The sequence below is a fragment of the Crocodylus porosus genome, unplaced genomic scaffold (genome assembly GCF_001723895.1).
Source record: "Crocodylus porosus isolate Cpor-Errol unplaced genomic scaffold, CroPor_comp1, whole genome shotgun sequence".
NCBI classification, from domain to species: domain Eukaryota; kingdom Metazoa; phylum Chordata; order Crocodylia; family Crocodylidae; genus Crocodylus; species Crocodylus porosus.
This window is the reverse complement of record NW_017728951.1, coordinates 41,938,837-41,955,199: the sequence shown is the minus strand read 5'-3', so window position 1 is coordinate 41,955,199 and position 16,363 is coordinate 41,938,837. Positions and strand designations below refer to the sequence as shown.

Below are 16,363 nucleotides of genomic sequence, written 5' to 3'. Positions count from 1 at the left end.
CCACCCTTCATCCCTAATGATTTTTCATTTATACCATCATTTTCTGAACAACCCATTTGCTAAATAAAGCTCACACTCAGGTTTTTTTACCCAGCAAGCTGCTAGGAATGGAGTGTGTAAATGTAGGTAACATGTACATGGGCTTACCAATAGAAGAATAACACCTTAATCAAAGCATGTGAGAGAAGATCCATCTAGTATTGATAAAAGCATGAATTAACAAGCATGTCAATCAAAAGAGCCCCTGAAAATCCGATATATGAGAGATATATGGGAAAAACATATATTTATATTTTTTACACTGGAAATGTTGGAAAAATAGCAACTGATCAGTCAAAAACTATAAATACATTTTAAAAAATTTTTAAAAGACACTAATTTAACCTGTCTTTGAAACTATTATTTCAAATATCTCTTCAGTTATAGCTCTTATTTTTAGCTTAAAAATAAAATGATGAGGAACTCATTCACAGCCAAAAGCAAAAGAAATATAAAATAAGCATCAACTTTAAAAAATCTGCAATCTAGAAAACTAGTCTAGCCATATAATCTAGACAAATAAAAACAGACTATTTGGCTACATCAACACAAGAATTCTGGCATTTAATTAACTCAATGAACTTGCTCATATTTATTAAGACTACTGTGAATATTCCTCAAAGTTGGACTGACATGTAGGATTTATTCATCCTGGCATTTGCACATATGTTAATTACCTTGAATAATCAGCAATCACTGTAATTAACTCCGGTGATTAGCACCCAGGTCTGAGTACTGGAGTTCACAGGATTATAGGGAAGTAGGCCTGGAAGGGACCTTCTAAGGTCATCAAATCTAACGCCCTGCTCAGAGCAGTGTAACTCCTCATTAAATTATCCCAGTCAAGTGTCTGTCTAACCTGTTCTTCAAAAGTTCCAGGGATGAACATTCCACAACTTCTCTGGCTAGCCTGTTCCAATGCTTAGCCACCTTTTAGTCAGCAAGTTTCTCCTAATCTCCAATCTAAATCTACTCTGCAGCAACTTGAGGTCATTGCTCCTAGTCCTGTCCCCTGTAGCCCCATTGTGAAGAGGCAAGCAGTGGTGAAAGCTGTGGGAAGATCTGGCAGGGAGGGAGCTGCACCACAAAGAAGAGATATGTGCAGAAAAGCTGACAACATCTGAAGACGAGGTTTTTTTTAGTTCTAGTTTACTTTCATTTTGAATGATGACACTCCTGCTGTGCTGGGTTCCAGCCGATCTGAAAAAGAGAAAGCCAGCAACAGCCCTGGGATGGAGAGCACTGGTTGAGAAATTTGAGGCCCTTACTTGAGGACGTAGCCAAATCAACAAGGCCTGTATGAGGACTTGCCCCATACAGTTAAGCTGAAGCTTAACTAGTTCAGCAGGACCACTGAGGACCAACCCAGATGCGTCTAAAGTCAACAGAAACACCCAAGTGTGTAGGCAAGCTCAACTGAGAACTTTCTGGGACTTTTCTTTTCTTTAGTTTCTTTTATCCAATAGGACCGGCCCTTGGAGGAATAGCCTGCAGCCCTCAGGAGGGACTTACTCTGTTGAAGGTTGCAGTCAGCGGCCCTAGCCGAGGGACTTACCTGAGTTCCAGTTTCCTTGTTTTGTGTTGTTCTTTATTTCCCTTTCATTGACTAAGCTCCGGCACAGTGACCTGCAGGGCCGGCTTAGCCACCCTAGCCTTCAATCAGGCCCGAGACTATCACAAGCCTAAAGGACCAGAAAAGAAGAATGCCCATCGAGAGCTGGTGGACTTAACTGATGCCTTAATAACTACGTGGTGCTTGGACAGGGAATAAGGGGAAGTAGGAGTCCCAAAGAAAAAGCAGACCTGGGGAATCCAGGGTGAACAAAGAACAGATAAATCACCTTCCAACCAATAGGTATTCAACACCAAGGCATGGCAGGAAAGAATTGGGTAACCTTTGCTAAGTGTTTGAACTGGCTGAGTCCATTTTCTCACAGCACACTCTCTCCAAGCACAGGGCTGCCATGGTCTGTGGCCCTATCCTGTGCTGAAGCAACACCCAGAGAAAAGTCTATCTTCATCCTCTTTATAATAATCTTGCTGGTATTTGAAGACTGTTATCAGATCCCGACTCAGTTTTCTCTCCTCCAGATGAAATAATTCTTTTTTTTCCCAGTCTTTCCTCATAAATTATGTTTCTAGTCTTCCCACATTTTTTTTGAAGTGTGGGGCCCAAAAATGGATACAGTACTTCAGGTGAGAACCTCACCAGTTAGTCTACAATGGATGTGAATTAAAAACCAATCTTAAAACAAATCTGGGTTAATGCTTACATTAACTGTACAGTGAATATATACCATTCCCCACTAAAAAATCCTAGGACCTAGAGCAGCACACCGTAAGCAGGCTTCTGAGACATGTGATCTTTTGGCAGTCAGAAATGCTGGATATAAGCAAAGCATCTATAAAGTAGGTGCCAGTAAAAAGGAAGTGGAATAAAAATCAATATGAGTTCAGTAAAGGTGGAATATGCCAAGCTAATTTAGTATTTCTCTCTGATGACTGACTTCCAGAAAAAAGAAATATGGTAGATCTAATTAATCTGAGGGCTACATCCGTACAGCCCTTTAGGGTAGGTGCAATATACTCTGAAAACAGGAGTTCTTTTGCCAGCCTAGCTACACCATGTTCCTAAACAATGTAGGCTAAACCAACTTTCATGGGGGTGATCAGGTTAAAATGCCTCGAACTGCACTGTGGGGCTCGTAGGGAGGGGACCATGCATGAAAAAAAAAAAAAGTTATACAAGAAGAACACTTACCTGCAGCAGGGCCCATGGTGCAGCTGGAGCGGAGGGAACCCACACGGGTTGTAAGCCACACCTTTATACAGCTGAAGCTGGCCGGTGAAATCATCATCAATCACTGGCCGGCGGGAAGAAAAAGGACCACCTGTGGAGGCTGGGAAGGCCAGGAGGAGACAGTCAATGGAGGCTCTCTGCGCTGGCGACGGCAGACATCTTCAGAAGGAGAGAGAGCCAGCAGGGGCTCTCTACACCAGTAACGACTGACGTGCCCGGGAGGAGGGAGAGCTGGTGGAGGCTCTCTGCACCAGCAGAGGTTGGTATGCCTAGGAGGCAGGAGAGCCAGAGGAGGCTCTCTACACTGGCAGAGACTGGTGTGAACAGCAAAAGAGGAAGCCCCGTAGGGCAGCAGCAGGCTTGGCAGCAACCTACAGCACAAGCCGTGGTTGACCAGACCAGAAAGGACTGTGGGATGCTGGAATTGGAACGCCTCAGACGACATCAGGGAAGAGTGATTCCACAAGCCACATTTGGCAGCGTGAGAGGAAAACAGCCCAGGAAGAGGAGCCTTAGCTCTTCTTCCAGAGAGTTCCCAGGTACCGGGTGTGGCGGGGATGAGGAAGAAGAGATCTTAGAGAGAGTGCCGATGAGGCACCTCCTTTATCCTAACGGTAGGGCCAGGAAGGAAACTGAGCAGACCCTCCCCAACTCATAATTTTGTTTCGTTCCTCTTTTTTTCCCCCTTTTGGAGAGGTTGTGTGGCAGGATAGACAATGCCAAGGAACTAAGTCCCCTAGTGAGGAGGAAGTCCTGGTTAAAGGGAATAGAGTGAAGCACAGAGGTGCTGGCAGGGCAGATCCTTTCTGTCCTCCTCTTGTTTTTTTCTTCTTTTTTTCATTTGCTGTTTTGGTCTTTCAGCTTCTGTTTTGAGGCAGTTTAGGGCAGGAAGAGGCCCAGCTTAGGCTAGACAGTGGATCAGTTGAGCCACCATAGGAGAAAGTGCTTGGGACACAAGATTCAAGAGAATGTTGGGGTCAAGAATACAGCTGCATTAGAGGAACAGACGACAAGATCCAGTGACCTGTCTAAGGTTGGTGTGAGGCTGGGGTATAGGGGAGGTGGAGCACCACAGATGGGTGTCTAGTGGACTACCCACCACTGAGGAGCCCCTGGTGGTTTACCCCCCCACTGAAATTACATTCAAAGTCGTGGCAGATGAGTCTGGGGGTGGCCACCTAGGTGAAAAGCATCTACCTCAGGGTTTACAAGAAACCTCGGGACATCCACTACCAACCGTCTGAGCCAAGGCAGCACACAAACAGCCGTTTGAGGCCAAGCGGTCACACTAACAAAAGCAGTGTTTGGTTAGGATTGCTACATACTAGGGCTGTGCAAAGCTTTGGGTGGTGATTCAATTCGGAAGAAATTCAGCCCAATATGGTGGCTGAATCTCTGAATCTGAATCGAATCAGGGGACCAATTTAAATATCTGAATTGATTCAAAGCTCTCCAAATCTTTGGAAAAGATTCAGAGGGCTTTGATGATTCGGGCAGTCCCCAGTGGCTGCAGCAAGGAGCTGCAACTGACTCAGAGCTGGTAAGTACTAGGGGCAGGGGTGCGGGGGGAGGCGACCATGGGGGGAACACTGCCCCTCGCTGCATGGGGGGTTTTGGGGACTTGTGCAGAGTCCCCCATGCAGCGTGGGGAAGTATGGGGTAGCAGGGATCGCCTCCCTGCCTGGCAGCCTGCTGAGTTGGGGCTGTTTTGTTTGTTTGTTTTTTTGTATAAGTGCTGGAGCTGGGGCATGCAGGGCAGCCATTGGTGGGCTGGGAGAGCAGGTGAGGGATGGGCCTGGCTGATATAGATATTCAGCAGCAGCCGAATCGGCTGAATCCGAATCTGAAGCAAATACTAGCCGCTTCACACAGGCCTACTACATACACATAAGGGGCTTTGCTGGCATAGCTGTATCGGTTAGATGTATGATTTTTCACACTCCCAGCAGAAACAGAAATATCACCAAACCTTTATAGTATATATATAGCCTGGAATTCAATAAAGACACTGAAATCTGGTGCCACAGGGAGATTATTAGTTGTATTTGAAAAGATGGGGATTAGGACAAGTATGGTAAAGTACCATAGGTAAGGTACTGGTTAAGGGGAGGAGACAATGGGATGTGCTCAAAGGGGAACTATTGGACTAAAAGGTGGTTACTAGTTGGAGTTCCTGAACAGGCAGTCTTGGAACAGAACTTATTTACATTTTCATTAATGGCCTTGGCAAAAAAAAGGTGGGAAGCACTAATGATATTTGTTGAAAACATTAAGTAGAAAGGCTTTATCTATACAGAGGAGGACTGCTACCTCATAAAAGAAGATCTGGATGACCTCGAGGACCACAGTAAAAGAAATGGAATGCAACACAGTAATACAAAGAGGCAAGATCACACAATATATTCACTTCAATTCAAGATAAGGTTTTTTTCCCCCAAATAGCATGGGGAAAAAGCCCCTTGTATTATAACTGCATACAAAGAAACCTAGCTAAATACATTTGTCTATCATTAAGCTTTTGCCAAAAGCAGCATGTGCTCAATAAGGGAAACCAACTATAAAGTTGATTAAATACAGCCAACACTGAGCATAACTACAAAATACAAGGTTCATATCATGGGCGACTGGTGCCTCCTGAGTCTGGGGAGGCACCTGCAGAAGCTGGCATCAGCATCAGGGATGGGGCTGGCAAGCACCCACAGAAACCGCCGGCAGCAGCAGCACTGGGGACAGGCTGGCAAGCACCCACAGAAGCCACCAGTGGTGTTGGCAGTGGGGGGCGGCACATGCCCCCACCCTGGCCCCACCTACCAGTTTCCTATGGCTCATATGAACAAACATACTGATGGGAACCTACCACAAGGATAAGCTAGTGCAGCCCATCTGAAAAATACATATGGTAGTCCCCATTAATCACAGTCTTCCTGAGCACCAGCTCTTTATCAAGGCATGGTGAGCCACTACAATTAATACATTTCAATTTCCTCTTCACTCCCACAGCTGAACTATGTTTTTCTTTCCAAGTTTCTTCAAGAGCCTCCTTCGTGGTGGGGTATTTGGAGTAAACACACATACTGAACAGTGCTGAGCTGTGGGGTCAGCATGGTTTGAAATGCTGTTGACTCTGCTGGGGCCCAGCCCAGTGAACTGTATGGTGAATCATAAGCCCTTTGGCTTTGGACTCATCTGATGCACAGTTTTTATTTGATATAAGTAGGTACAAAAGTGCTACTTAAAAGTGTGTTTATGGTGTACTCAAGCTAAAAGTTGTAGCAGCTTCAAAAAATCCTCAAATGTATTAATTCGGAACGAAATAAGTCAATGGGTACCTGTAGTAATTTGCCTATATGGTAAATTATGTTTATTTCAAGGTCAGTGTTTTTGCTCCTCACTTCCACATGTTCAAGGTCTGACAGTAAGGAAGTGGGGAATACACTGCTGGGAGAAGAAGGTGGGGAAGGGGAGTGTGGCTACACGCCTCCCTTCTCCCCTCACTATTTATTTTCCCTGTTCTAGCACTGGGAGAGGGACAAATTCAAGGCAAACCTCCAATAATTCAATTCATTACATAGGAAATTATAATAAATGTATACATTTTCCATATATAGATTCTAATTATCTTATATTCAGGGTCATCTTATATCTGAGTAAATATGGTACTTAAGAGCAAATAAGAATTTCAGGGTGGGGCAATGAGCTGGAGCTAGGTGCTTATCAGTTGGAAATGACACAGGAAGGAAAAGACTAAAGCATATTAGTCAGTCACAGGGCACATGAGACATCAGTTTATGAGCCTGTGAAAAAGATAAATGTCTCAAGAGAGATCTCAGTATAGTATTTTCAGCAGAGTTAGGGAAATATTAATGTTATTTGTGGCAGGGCACTAGTAGTGCCTGCCACTTTAAGGGTTGAATCAAGCAGCCAGCAGGCACTTGATTGTGGCAGCCATTTTAAAACATTGGCTGCTGGCAGTTCAGGCAGAAACACTTCCTGGTTGAACTGCTGCATGGAGTATCTTCAGATAGGAGCAGGAGCCTCTTGGTCCTGAGCATGACCTAAAACTGTACCCTGTCAGGGATGGGTGGCCTGGTGGGGCTCCTGGTGGTGTGGGAGTCCCCAGGAAATGCCAGGCCAGTTACCACCCCAGTGAAAGGCAAGGAGGGGCGCCTTAATCCCAGCCCCAACCTTCGGGTGGGTTTTGGAGGCAGCTGGGGGAGTAGTGGTGTCAAGTATGTTCATGTGTGGGTGCCTGAGCCCAGCATGGATATGAGGTCCCAGAGACCCCAGAGGGGGTAGTGTGAAGAACACTGGGAGGCTCCACACAAAGTAGAACTGAAGTGCAAGTCGGCCTGAAGGACTATGTGTGTGAGGGGACTGAGTAGGGCTGAAGTTGGAGTAGGCCTGAAGGACATCTTAAGGGGCATGCTGAGTAGGGTTGAATGGTAGTAAACTTGAAGGACAGAGTAAGGGCCAGCCCTGTGAGAAGTTGTGCCTGGTGAGGGGCTTGGGGCAGAATTAGCCCAAGGTTTGGCATAAGGCCGGACCATGTAGAATAGGGGAATTTGCAGGAACTGAAGGTCCTAGGTGGCAAGGCCAGTATGACAGTAGCGAAGCCTGATGGCCCAAAAGGGGCCACTCAAGGAGGAGCAAGGGCAGTGGAGTATGGCCCAGTAATGGATGGTATGCCAGAGGCCCCGGTGAGAGAGGGGTGGAGTAGAAGAGGCCTCCTGTGAGAGGGGAGGTGGTGTGAATGTGTGTGTGGAGCCCAACTTTAGACTTGATTTGTTTCGGTCTCAGACTGGGAGTAATATTAATCTAGATGCCATCTGTGAGGCATGGGCTATAGTGTAGGGGAAGTCTGGAGCTGCAGATAGCGCCCCCAGGCATCGGGGCAGTAATGGGCAGTCTCCCGTACATGCCATCCATATATAGGAACAGTAAAGTCGTGGCAGGAGAGACTGGGTGGATTGCCCCATGGAGACAGGTGGGCAGGCTGACATGAGACCTGGCCCCGAGAGGTGCCCCCTGTCACAATATTGTACAAAGCTCTAATGAGGCCTTATCTGGAATATCATGTAAAATTTTGCTCATCTATGGTCAACAAGAGATCCAAACTGGAATAAGTTTAAAAAAGCCCCAGTAGGATGATTGGAGAAATGGAGGTTTATCTTATGGGAAGGAATGAAAATAGCTTGATTAACTTAGCAACACGAAAGATGAGATGCAATATGAGTGTTCCCTGTAAATCCTATGTTTCTTAACCCTGGTAAAGACTTGCATTAGAGAGAAACTAGGATTTTTAAAATCTGGCAATGGGAAAATCCTCTGACTGACTGCCTTCTTCATTTTTCTACCATTTCCCTATTGCTTCAGAAGACAGAGAGGAATTATTGAGTGTATGGAAAGAGGGAACACCTGACACATTCTCACATAAAAGGGAATGGAGAAAAGGTAACAGAAAGAGACAAACCCTTCAGGGTGCTGCTGCTCCCCCATCCCTTTCTATGAAAAATGGATGAGCATTACTCCATCTCTCTAAACATAGCTTAGGTAGGTGATGAAAGGAAAGAGCCCCATGACACCCATTCTGCTCTCACCCCAGACCTAGAGAGAAGACTGGAGAAGAGGATGCTGCTGCAAATGCTGCCTAGGTGATAGGGAAGGGAGAAGCACAGGGAAAAGAGATGTTCTGATGTGGAGAGTGCAAAGTTTATTTCTAGGTTGGAGAATAGAGGGATATAGGGCTAGTAGAGGACACAAAATTAAAAGTTGGGATTTGGGGAGAAGCTAGAAGCCCCTGCCATCAAACAGTATTATATATATATATGAATAATTTGATTTTAGCTGGGTCTTACAGTTATAAATATATGAGCCACCTTAGGGGTGGGTAGAGGAAGAACAAAAATCAAGAGACCAAAACCACATAATATATTTTCTCTCTCACACACACTCTCTCACTAAAGCTCATGGTTTTGGGGCCTGATGAGTTTTATTTTTGGTATAAAAGTAATGATATTTGTACTTTTGGGTTTCCCAATACTAAGTCCTCCCTAATCCAGTTATGTGGAAGGTTCAGCTTCTTGGGTACCCTTATCACTCTCCCTGATGCAGAAAAATAGAGTAGTCAGTGTATAACAGCCCATTTAATGTGGACTTTGGGCATTACTGGGTTCTTCCTGTGCATTAGTAAGTTGTGGAACTAGGTAAGCACTTCCAAGAGCACAGCTACCATTTACACTGATTAGGTTGGGAGAAATCAAATGATTGTTCTAGGAAGAGAACTCTGCTAAAATATATAATGTATCATTTCTTCAGCCAGTAAGGCAAGATCCACAGCTGTGGAATTTCTACCAGCTGGCTACTAAAAGGTTCATTCCGATTAGATTAGATATGCTTCTGGATCAATACCTACTTTAATAGGCTAAGGAACATGGACATTTTTATTTGTCAGGATTCCCTCTCGCTAGCTAACATGATAAGTTGTATAAAAAAATTACTGAACTATGTAACAATTGTTGCAATCTGACAAGTCTCAGTTAAATCAAGAGCATTACCTTTGTCTGTTCTTCCAGTGGAAATTTTTAATATAATGCAAAAACTGCAAAAGCATCAAACCATTTTCAGAAATATTTATGATTGGAAAAAACCCACACTGTATAATTCCCTTCATAGAAATGACAAAGATAATTGTAAGTAGCCAAATATCATTATTTATAGAACGTAAATACTGACTATTAGGCCTGTGCAAAGTGGCTAGTATTCACTTCGGATTTGGATTCGGTCAATTTGGGGGGCACTGATGTGATTCAAATCACTGTCCTGAATTGATTCGGGCAAATTTGATTCAGAGATTTGGCCGCAGCCAAATTGTCTGAATCTCTAAATCAAACAGGCACCATCCCCTGCCTACTCTCCCAGCCCTGTCAATGGCTGCTCTGCCTGGCCCCAGTGTCCCAGCTCTTCAAAAAAAAAAGCCTGGCACTAACCAGCTCCTTCCAGGCTGAGGGAAACAATCCCCTCTGCCCCTCACTGCCTATGCTGCGTGGGGGTCTCTGCCCTGAGCTCCCATCCCTTGTCCACTCTCCCAGCCCCAGCATCCCAGCTCTTTGAAAAAAAAAATAAAAGCCCCCATACAGCCTTCCAGGTGTGTGGGGGGTGATCCCCGCTGCCCCTCACTGTCCTGTGCTGCATGGGGGCTCTGCCATGAGCTCCTAGAAGCCCCAACAGCCACTGCAGCAGCCAGTGAGTGAGGGCTCTTTTTTTTCCCCTTTTTTTTAAAGAACTAGGAACTGGGGCTGGGTGGGGCAGCCATGGCAGGCCTGGGAGAGTGGGCAAGAGTTAGGGGACACTCAGGAGGGCTGGGAGAGTGGGCGGAGCAAGTAGGGATGGGGACTGGTGTGGGTCCTTCCATGGTCCTCTTCCCCTTCTCCAGCCCCACCCCTCTGCCCCCTACTTACCACCACAGAGTCTAGGTATAGCTCCCCGTGGTGACGAGTGGGGACTACCTGAATCTCCGAAGCTCTCCAAATTGATTCAGATAGCTTTGAATTGATTCAGAACTTTTTATTGGTCTCATGATTCAATTCAGATTTGGAGATTCAGCTGCTGAATTGGGCCAAATCTCCTCTGAATTGAATTGGCACCCAAAGCTTTGCGCAGCTCTACTGACTATGAAAAGCTTCATTTTCACAGAAGTTACAGTTTTATTTATCTAACTTTCTAATTAGGTCTGCTTTTCATAGTATCATCATTGTGATCATTGATACAGTTTGAACGATATCACAGAAGAGTCTGTTGTTGCCAAGGCTGCGACTGAACTCCAACGACCTACAAGTATCAAGGACAATAAAAAGTCCTACTTTAGATATGTGGGGAGCTGAAGGAAAAGCAAGGGTAACACTGGACCCCTGCTAAACCAGATGGGACAACTGACAACTGACACCCAGGAAAAAGCTAATTTGCTAAATGGGTGCTTTGCATCTGTTTTTCACCAGTCCCAAGGGATGCCCCTGCCCATTACGGGATGAGAAGGCCTGGATGAGGGAGATTCCTTACCCTCCATCAAAGCTGACCTTGTGAAGGAACACCTTGAGAGGCTGGATACCTTCAAGTCAGCCGGCCCTGACATTCTCCACCCAATGGTACTCAAGGAGCTGGCAATCACCATAGCTCAGCCCCTGGCACGGATCTTCAAGAACTCCTGGCGCTCTGGTGAAGTGCCCAAACACTGGAAGAAGTCCAATGTGGAGCTTATCTTCAAGAAAGGGAGGAAAGTGGATCTGGCAAACTACAGGCCCATCAGCCTGACCTCTATCCTGGGAAAGGTCTTAGAAAAGATTATTGAAGAGATCATTCTTAACAGACTGACCAAGGGCAACAACCTGAGGGATAGCCAAGATTTCTTGCAGGTAGGTCTTGCTTGACCAATCTCATTTCCTTTTATGACCAGGTGACCTATGACTCTGTGACCTATCACCTGAACAAGGGAGAAGAGAATGATGTCGTATATCTTGACTTTAAAAAAGCCTTTGAACTGTTATCCCACGATCACCTCTTAGCAAAACTGGCCAGCTGCAGCCTCAGCTTCACCACGGTCCTCTGGCTGGGGAATTGGCTCCATGGTTGGGCCGAGGGGGTGGTGGTTGATGGAAGTCAATCGTCATGGTGCCCTGTGACCAGTGGGGTCCCTCAAGGCTCTGTCCTTTGGCCTATACTATTCAACATCTTCATTAATGATGTGGACATTGGTGTCAGAAGCGGACTGGCCAAGTTGGGGGAAAGCATCCACACCTGATGACAGGAGGGTGATCCAGGCTGACCTAAACAGGTTCAGGAAATGGGTGGGCGGACGAGAACCTGACAGTGTTTAACACCAAAAAATGCTAGGTTCTCCTCCTTGGGAAGAAAAACCCACAGCATGCTTATAGGCTTGGCAGTGCTATGCTGGCTAGCACTACGGACAAAAGGGACTTGGGAGTCATGACTGACCACAAGATGAACATGAGCCATCAATGTAATGCTGCACCTAGTAAAGTGAGCAAAACACTGGCTTGTATCCATAGATGCTTCTCAAGCAAATCCCGGGACGTCATTCTCCTGTTGTACTCGGCCTTGGCAAGGCCACAGCTGGAGTACTGCATCCAGTTTTGAGCTCCATGATTCAAAAAGGATGTGGAGAAGCTTAATAGAGTGCAAAGGAGAGCCACGCACATGATTAGAGGTCGGGAAAACAGACCTTAGGATAAGAGGCTGAGAGCTATGGGACTCTTCAGCCTGGAAAAGCGCAGGCTCAGGGGTGATCTGGTGGCTGCCTGTAAATTTATAAGGGGTGTTCACCAGGATCTGGGGTAATGTCTGTTCACCAGAGTGCCCCAAGGGATGACAAGGTTGAATGGTCACAAACTCCTCCATGACCGTTTCAGGCTGGACATAAGGAAGAACTTCTTTACTGTTTGAGCCCCCAAGGTTTGTAATGGCCTGCTGCCAGAGGTGGTTCAAGCACCTACTTTGAATGCCTTCAACAGAAATTTGGACGTTTATCTTGCTGGGATCCTATGACCCCCACTGACTTCCTGCCCCTGGGGCAGGGGGCTGGACTCGAAGATCTTCCAAGGTCCCTTCCAGCCCTAATGTCTATGAAGTCTATGAAGTTATAAGTAGAGCTGACAATGACACCTGCAGTTAAAGTGACTCAACACTTTCCATTAAAAGGATTTGTCTTAACAAGAAAATGTACTAGCAAAATTATAATTGTATGACTACAGTTAAGCAAACTAATGCCCCCAGCAGACAGACTTATTCTAGATTATGATAATCCACACAGAGCTGTATTTGTACAGTTCTTGTTATAAATTTCTCCATACAGATAAAAACTTTGACCCTATTTTTGGTTATTTTTGCTAAACATTAACCATTGAACTGGAATTTTTATGGTAGACATCTCCTCCAAATTACATTTTTTAAGTTCAGCAAAAATAATTCAGCTGTGAATGATGTTAAAGAGAATACATTGTTTTTCACAAGGTAATTCCTAGAATTGTTATGATGCTATAGAGAAAAGAGCTGAAATTTGGAGGCGATGCTCTGGCAGTAGAGAGGTGTCTTTTGCTTTCCCCAGGATTATCTATTCAAATAAGCCAAAATAATCTGCATATACTAATTGTCTCTAGGTAGTGGCAGGCAACTGAAGTCAGCCTGCTGCCCCCACATACAGCTTCTATGTGAAAAACCTGCAGTACATATTCTGTCTCCAGAAAGTATGCTGAGATGCTCACAGCACAACTTTTGCTGTAATCATTCCTACCAGAAAGAGCAGCTTTCATGGTGAAGGTAACTATTACTGATAGCATAGCAAGGAGACAGTCTCTTGTGTGCCCCTGGTGCTCCTTATGGTGAGGCAGTAAATTTTTCTTATTTTGGGATGAAAAGATTTTAAGCAGACTAAGTGATTTATCCAGAAATTGTTGCAGTATTGCTAATGAGGGCAGCAGAAGAAAGGGTAGAAGTAAAAGTCAGTTCCATGAGTAATTAGAATCTAAGGTTAACAGGTGGTGGAAGAAATCAAAACTGTTGGATTTACTTTGGCTTTTAGGCTTCTTTTTCTGACCTAGTAACCCAACTAAATTGAAGTCCTCTTGTCATGTTCAGTTGGACATGATCTGACAAAACAAATGACAGCAGCACAAAGTTGAAGCTCTCTATAAGTAAACCCAAATCCATGGCCAGATAACCACCCTTCTGTCCTTGCAAGCATTCTTCTAATCTAGGAATGACCTCTTCTTGAGTATTTCACCTCCTCAATAAAGCATGAGAATAAACTGCACCACAACCATGCTTTAAAAAAATGTTTTAGCTGTCTCCTGTGCATTAAAGAAGAGAGGTTTGACTTTTTACACTGGTAACAATAGTGAAGTGCAGCAGTTTTTCCAACAATCATTTATAAACAGTCTACAATGCAAGTTTTAAAGCACAACAAGCCCTAATTAGTGTTGAAATAAGTATGTTAGCACTGCCCTATGCCATTCTATGGTGTCACTATATGCTAAATTAAGGGACACATTTTCCTTTTTCTTTCATTAGTATTTTAATGCGAGGAGGTAGGAAAAGGCTGATCCATATTCAAGAAGAGAGGAGGGGGAAAAACAATAACAAATTGGTATCTCTTTTGAGAATTGCCCCACAGGCCAAGCATTTTTATGTTCTTAATCATTATTAAATGACTTAACATGACACACAGAGCCTGGCAAATGATTGCATCCTGACATGAGAACGAATTACAAATGAAATGAAAGATCAAGCTGTATTAGAGGACTGCCTCTGGGAAATGAAAATCTTTAATTCTCTTTTATTATTGACATTTATTTGGCTGCCATGAATAACAACATAGCAAAGAGATTCAGCTATGCTTGCACACTGAATAGCTTATCCCAGGGCTCAAAACTGCCTTAACATTTATCATGTTTGCTTTTGTAGCTGACACCACTGCATACACTCTCTATCCATCTTGCATTTATCATGCACATAAAGTGCATTCTCTAATTTAAGTTCATTTTCATAGGGAACAAACAGCTAAGATTAGCAAGTGTCAGTCCTCAAATAAGCTCCCAGTTGTAAAAATATCAAAGAATGGATTAATGGATTTGTTAACAACTCCAGTTTAAAGAATATAATAAATTCAGAGTGAAAATTAAATAAGAACACAGGAGGTTTAAATGTAAGATTTAGGTTTACTAGCATTATTACTAACATGTAGAAAAACATTATATACTGCTATTTTTCAGCCAGCTGTACAAAGCTCCAGTAGGGCACCTCCATATGGTTCATTCAAATATTGCAGTGATTTTCTTGAAGTGACACTATCATCTTTATAATACAAAAATCCTATCCAACTTTTAACCTATTCTTTTTTTCAGAACAGGTTGAGCCTAACAAAACCAGCAGAGAAATAATTTAGAAAATAATTCAAATTCTTGCCAACTGTAAGGTAGTGACACATCTACTTGATTCCTAGTCCTGCAGTCAAAGGCCCAAGTATTTTCTGGGGAATAAGTAAGGACTGAACTCTTAAGGTACAGAGCACCTTCAACTCTTGTTATTGTTAAAGGGAGGGAATCGGCCCTTAGTCAATATCTTATCTTGTGCAAAACTGAATGACTAAAATAGTTTGCCACAGCATATGTAGTAATAGTAGTACTTAGTGTGAAAACACAGGTGGACAAAATGAAAGAAACTGTCAAAAGACAGGCAGCCATGTTTTATAATGTTTAAATCTGTGGTGTACATCATCATTTCAGAAGCAGAAGCCACTTGCAGCCCAGCTAGAACACTTCCCCCGCCACCTATTCCTTTGAGAACACAAGAGAAGACAGCTGAGAAAAGCAAGAAACAGGGCTTTCTGCTCAAAGCAAAAAAAAAGACTGGAAATTCACTTAGTACTGGATTTCACTTCCGTATTTTCACAAACGTTTAAGTGTACTATACAATTGTCACAGCTGCTCTCACCAATATCACATGTTCTTGTTTACAGCAAAGATGGCTATACAGATAAAATCTGAAGTAATAAAAAATCAAAGTAAAACCAACTGAAATAATGTATTAGATCTATGTCATAAAAAGAACTTAATAACTAATTTTTTAGGCATTCCTGTGAAATATTAACTTCTCAAAGTCAGGACATGCAAGAAGTTAAAAATAGAACAGATGTGAGAAACATTGATTTAAGATATCAAATACATTTGAATACCATTTAACCATTATAATTTGTAAAACTCATGCATGATTAACCACAGTCATCTACTGTGTGCAGCAGTATAGTCTAAAAAGTATACCTGTAGCCATTATAGTGTCATCTTTCCCTTGCGTGAAGACTACAATTCGTTGCCTTTTAGGGTTCACCTTTGGCAGGGCTTGTGTCTTCCGGGCTATCTCTTTAATGTCTTCAGTCTATTAATAGTAAGAGAGAAAATTCTTGTAGCTAGCACAGCAGAGAAGTGGAAGATTAGATCTTTATTAGCAGATCAAAGATTTATCTTCCTAGGACAAGATATAAAATAGACTTTATTGTTTGTTGAGAGAGATTTTTTAAAAGGAAGAATATTTAAAGGTTTATGTTGTATCATGAGGCCATTGTCTTTAATCTTGGAAGTTATACTGGAGCAATACCAACTCCTATACTTCAAACCCTAAAAAAAGAATTACAGAGCATTTTCTAATTGGCAATTGCTAGTAATTTTCCCTGCTACTGGATAGATTCTAACCTTGCCTGCCATAAAATTAAAAATAACATAAAGAAGAGAATAACTTGGAAAAAACTCAGGGCTTGATTCTCTTGCTTTTTAGGCTGGTGTAACCCCACTGATTACAACGGAATTACTGCTGATTTACATTAATGTAGAAGACTTATATCTTTAGCGATTTTCCACATGCTTTTAAAGTGATTACATTTTTAGAGAATACTGTAGGTATGTAGGAACAGAAATTGGCAGACTGAATTGAGGCACTTGTCCCTGCATTCCAGGATCTTAC

General features: G+C 43.4%; 1 protein-coding gene across 2 annotated transcripts in view; it reads right to left on the bottom strand.

Moving 5' to 3' along the window:
- ADK (adenosine kinase) overlaps positions 1-16,363 on the bottom strand; it is a 560,564-nt gene that overhangs the window by 56,006 nt on the left and 488,195 nt on the right. For both annotated transcript variants that reach the window (XM_019555561.1, XM_019555562.1), the window contains one exon: positions 15,667-15,781. In XM_019555561.1, coding sequence (XP_019411106.1) covers positions 15,667-15,781 — 115 coding nt within the window. The remainder of the gene's footprint in view (positions 1-15,666; positions 15,782-16,363) is intronic.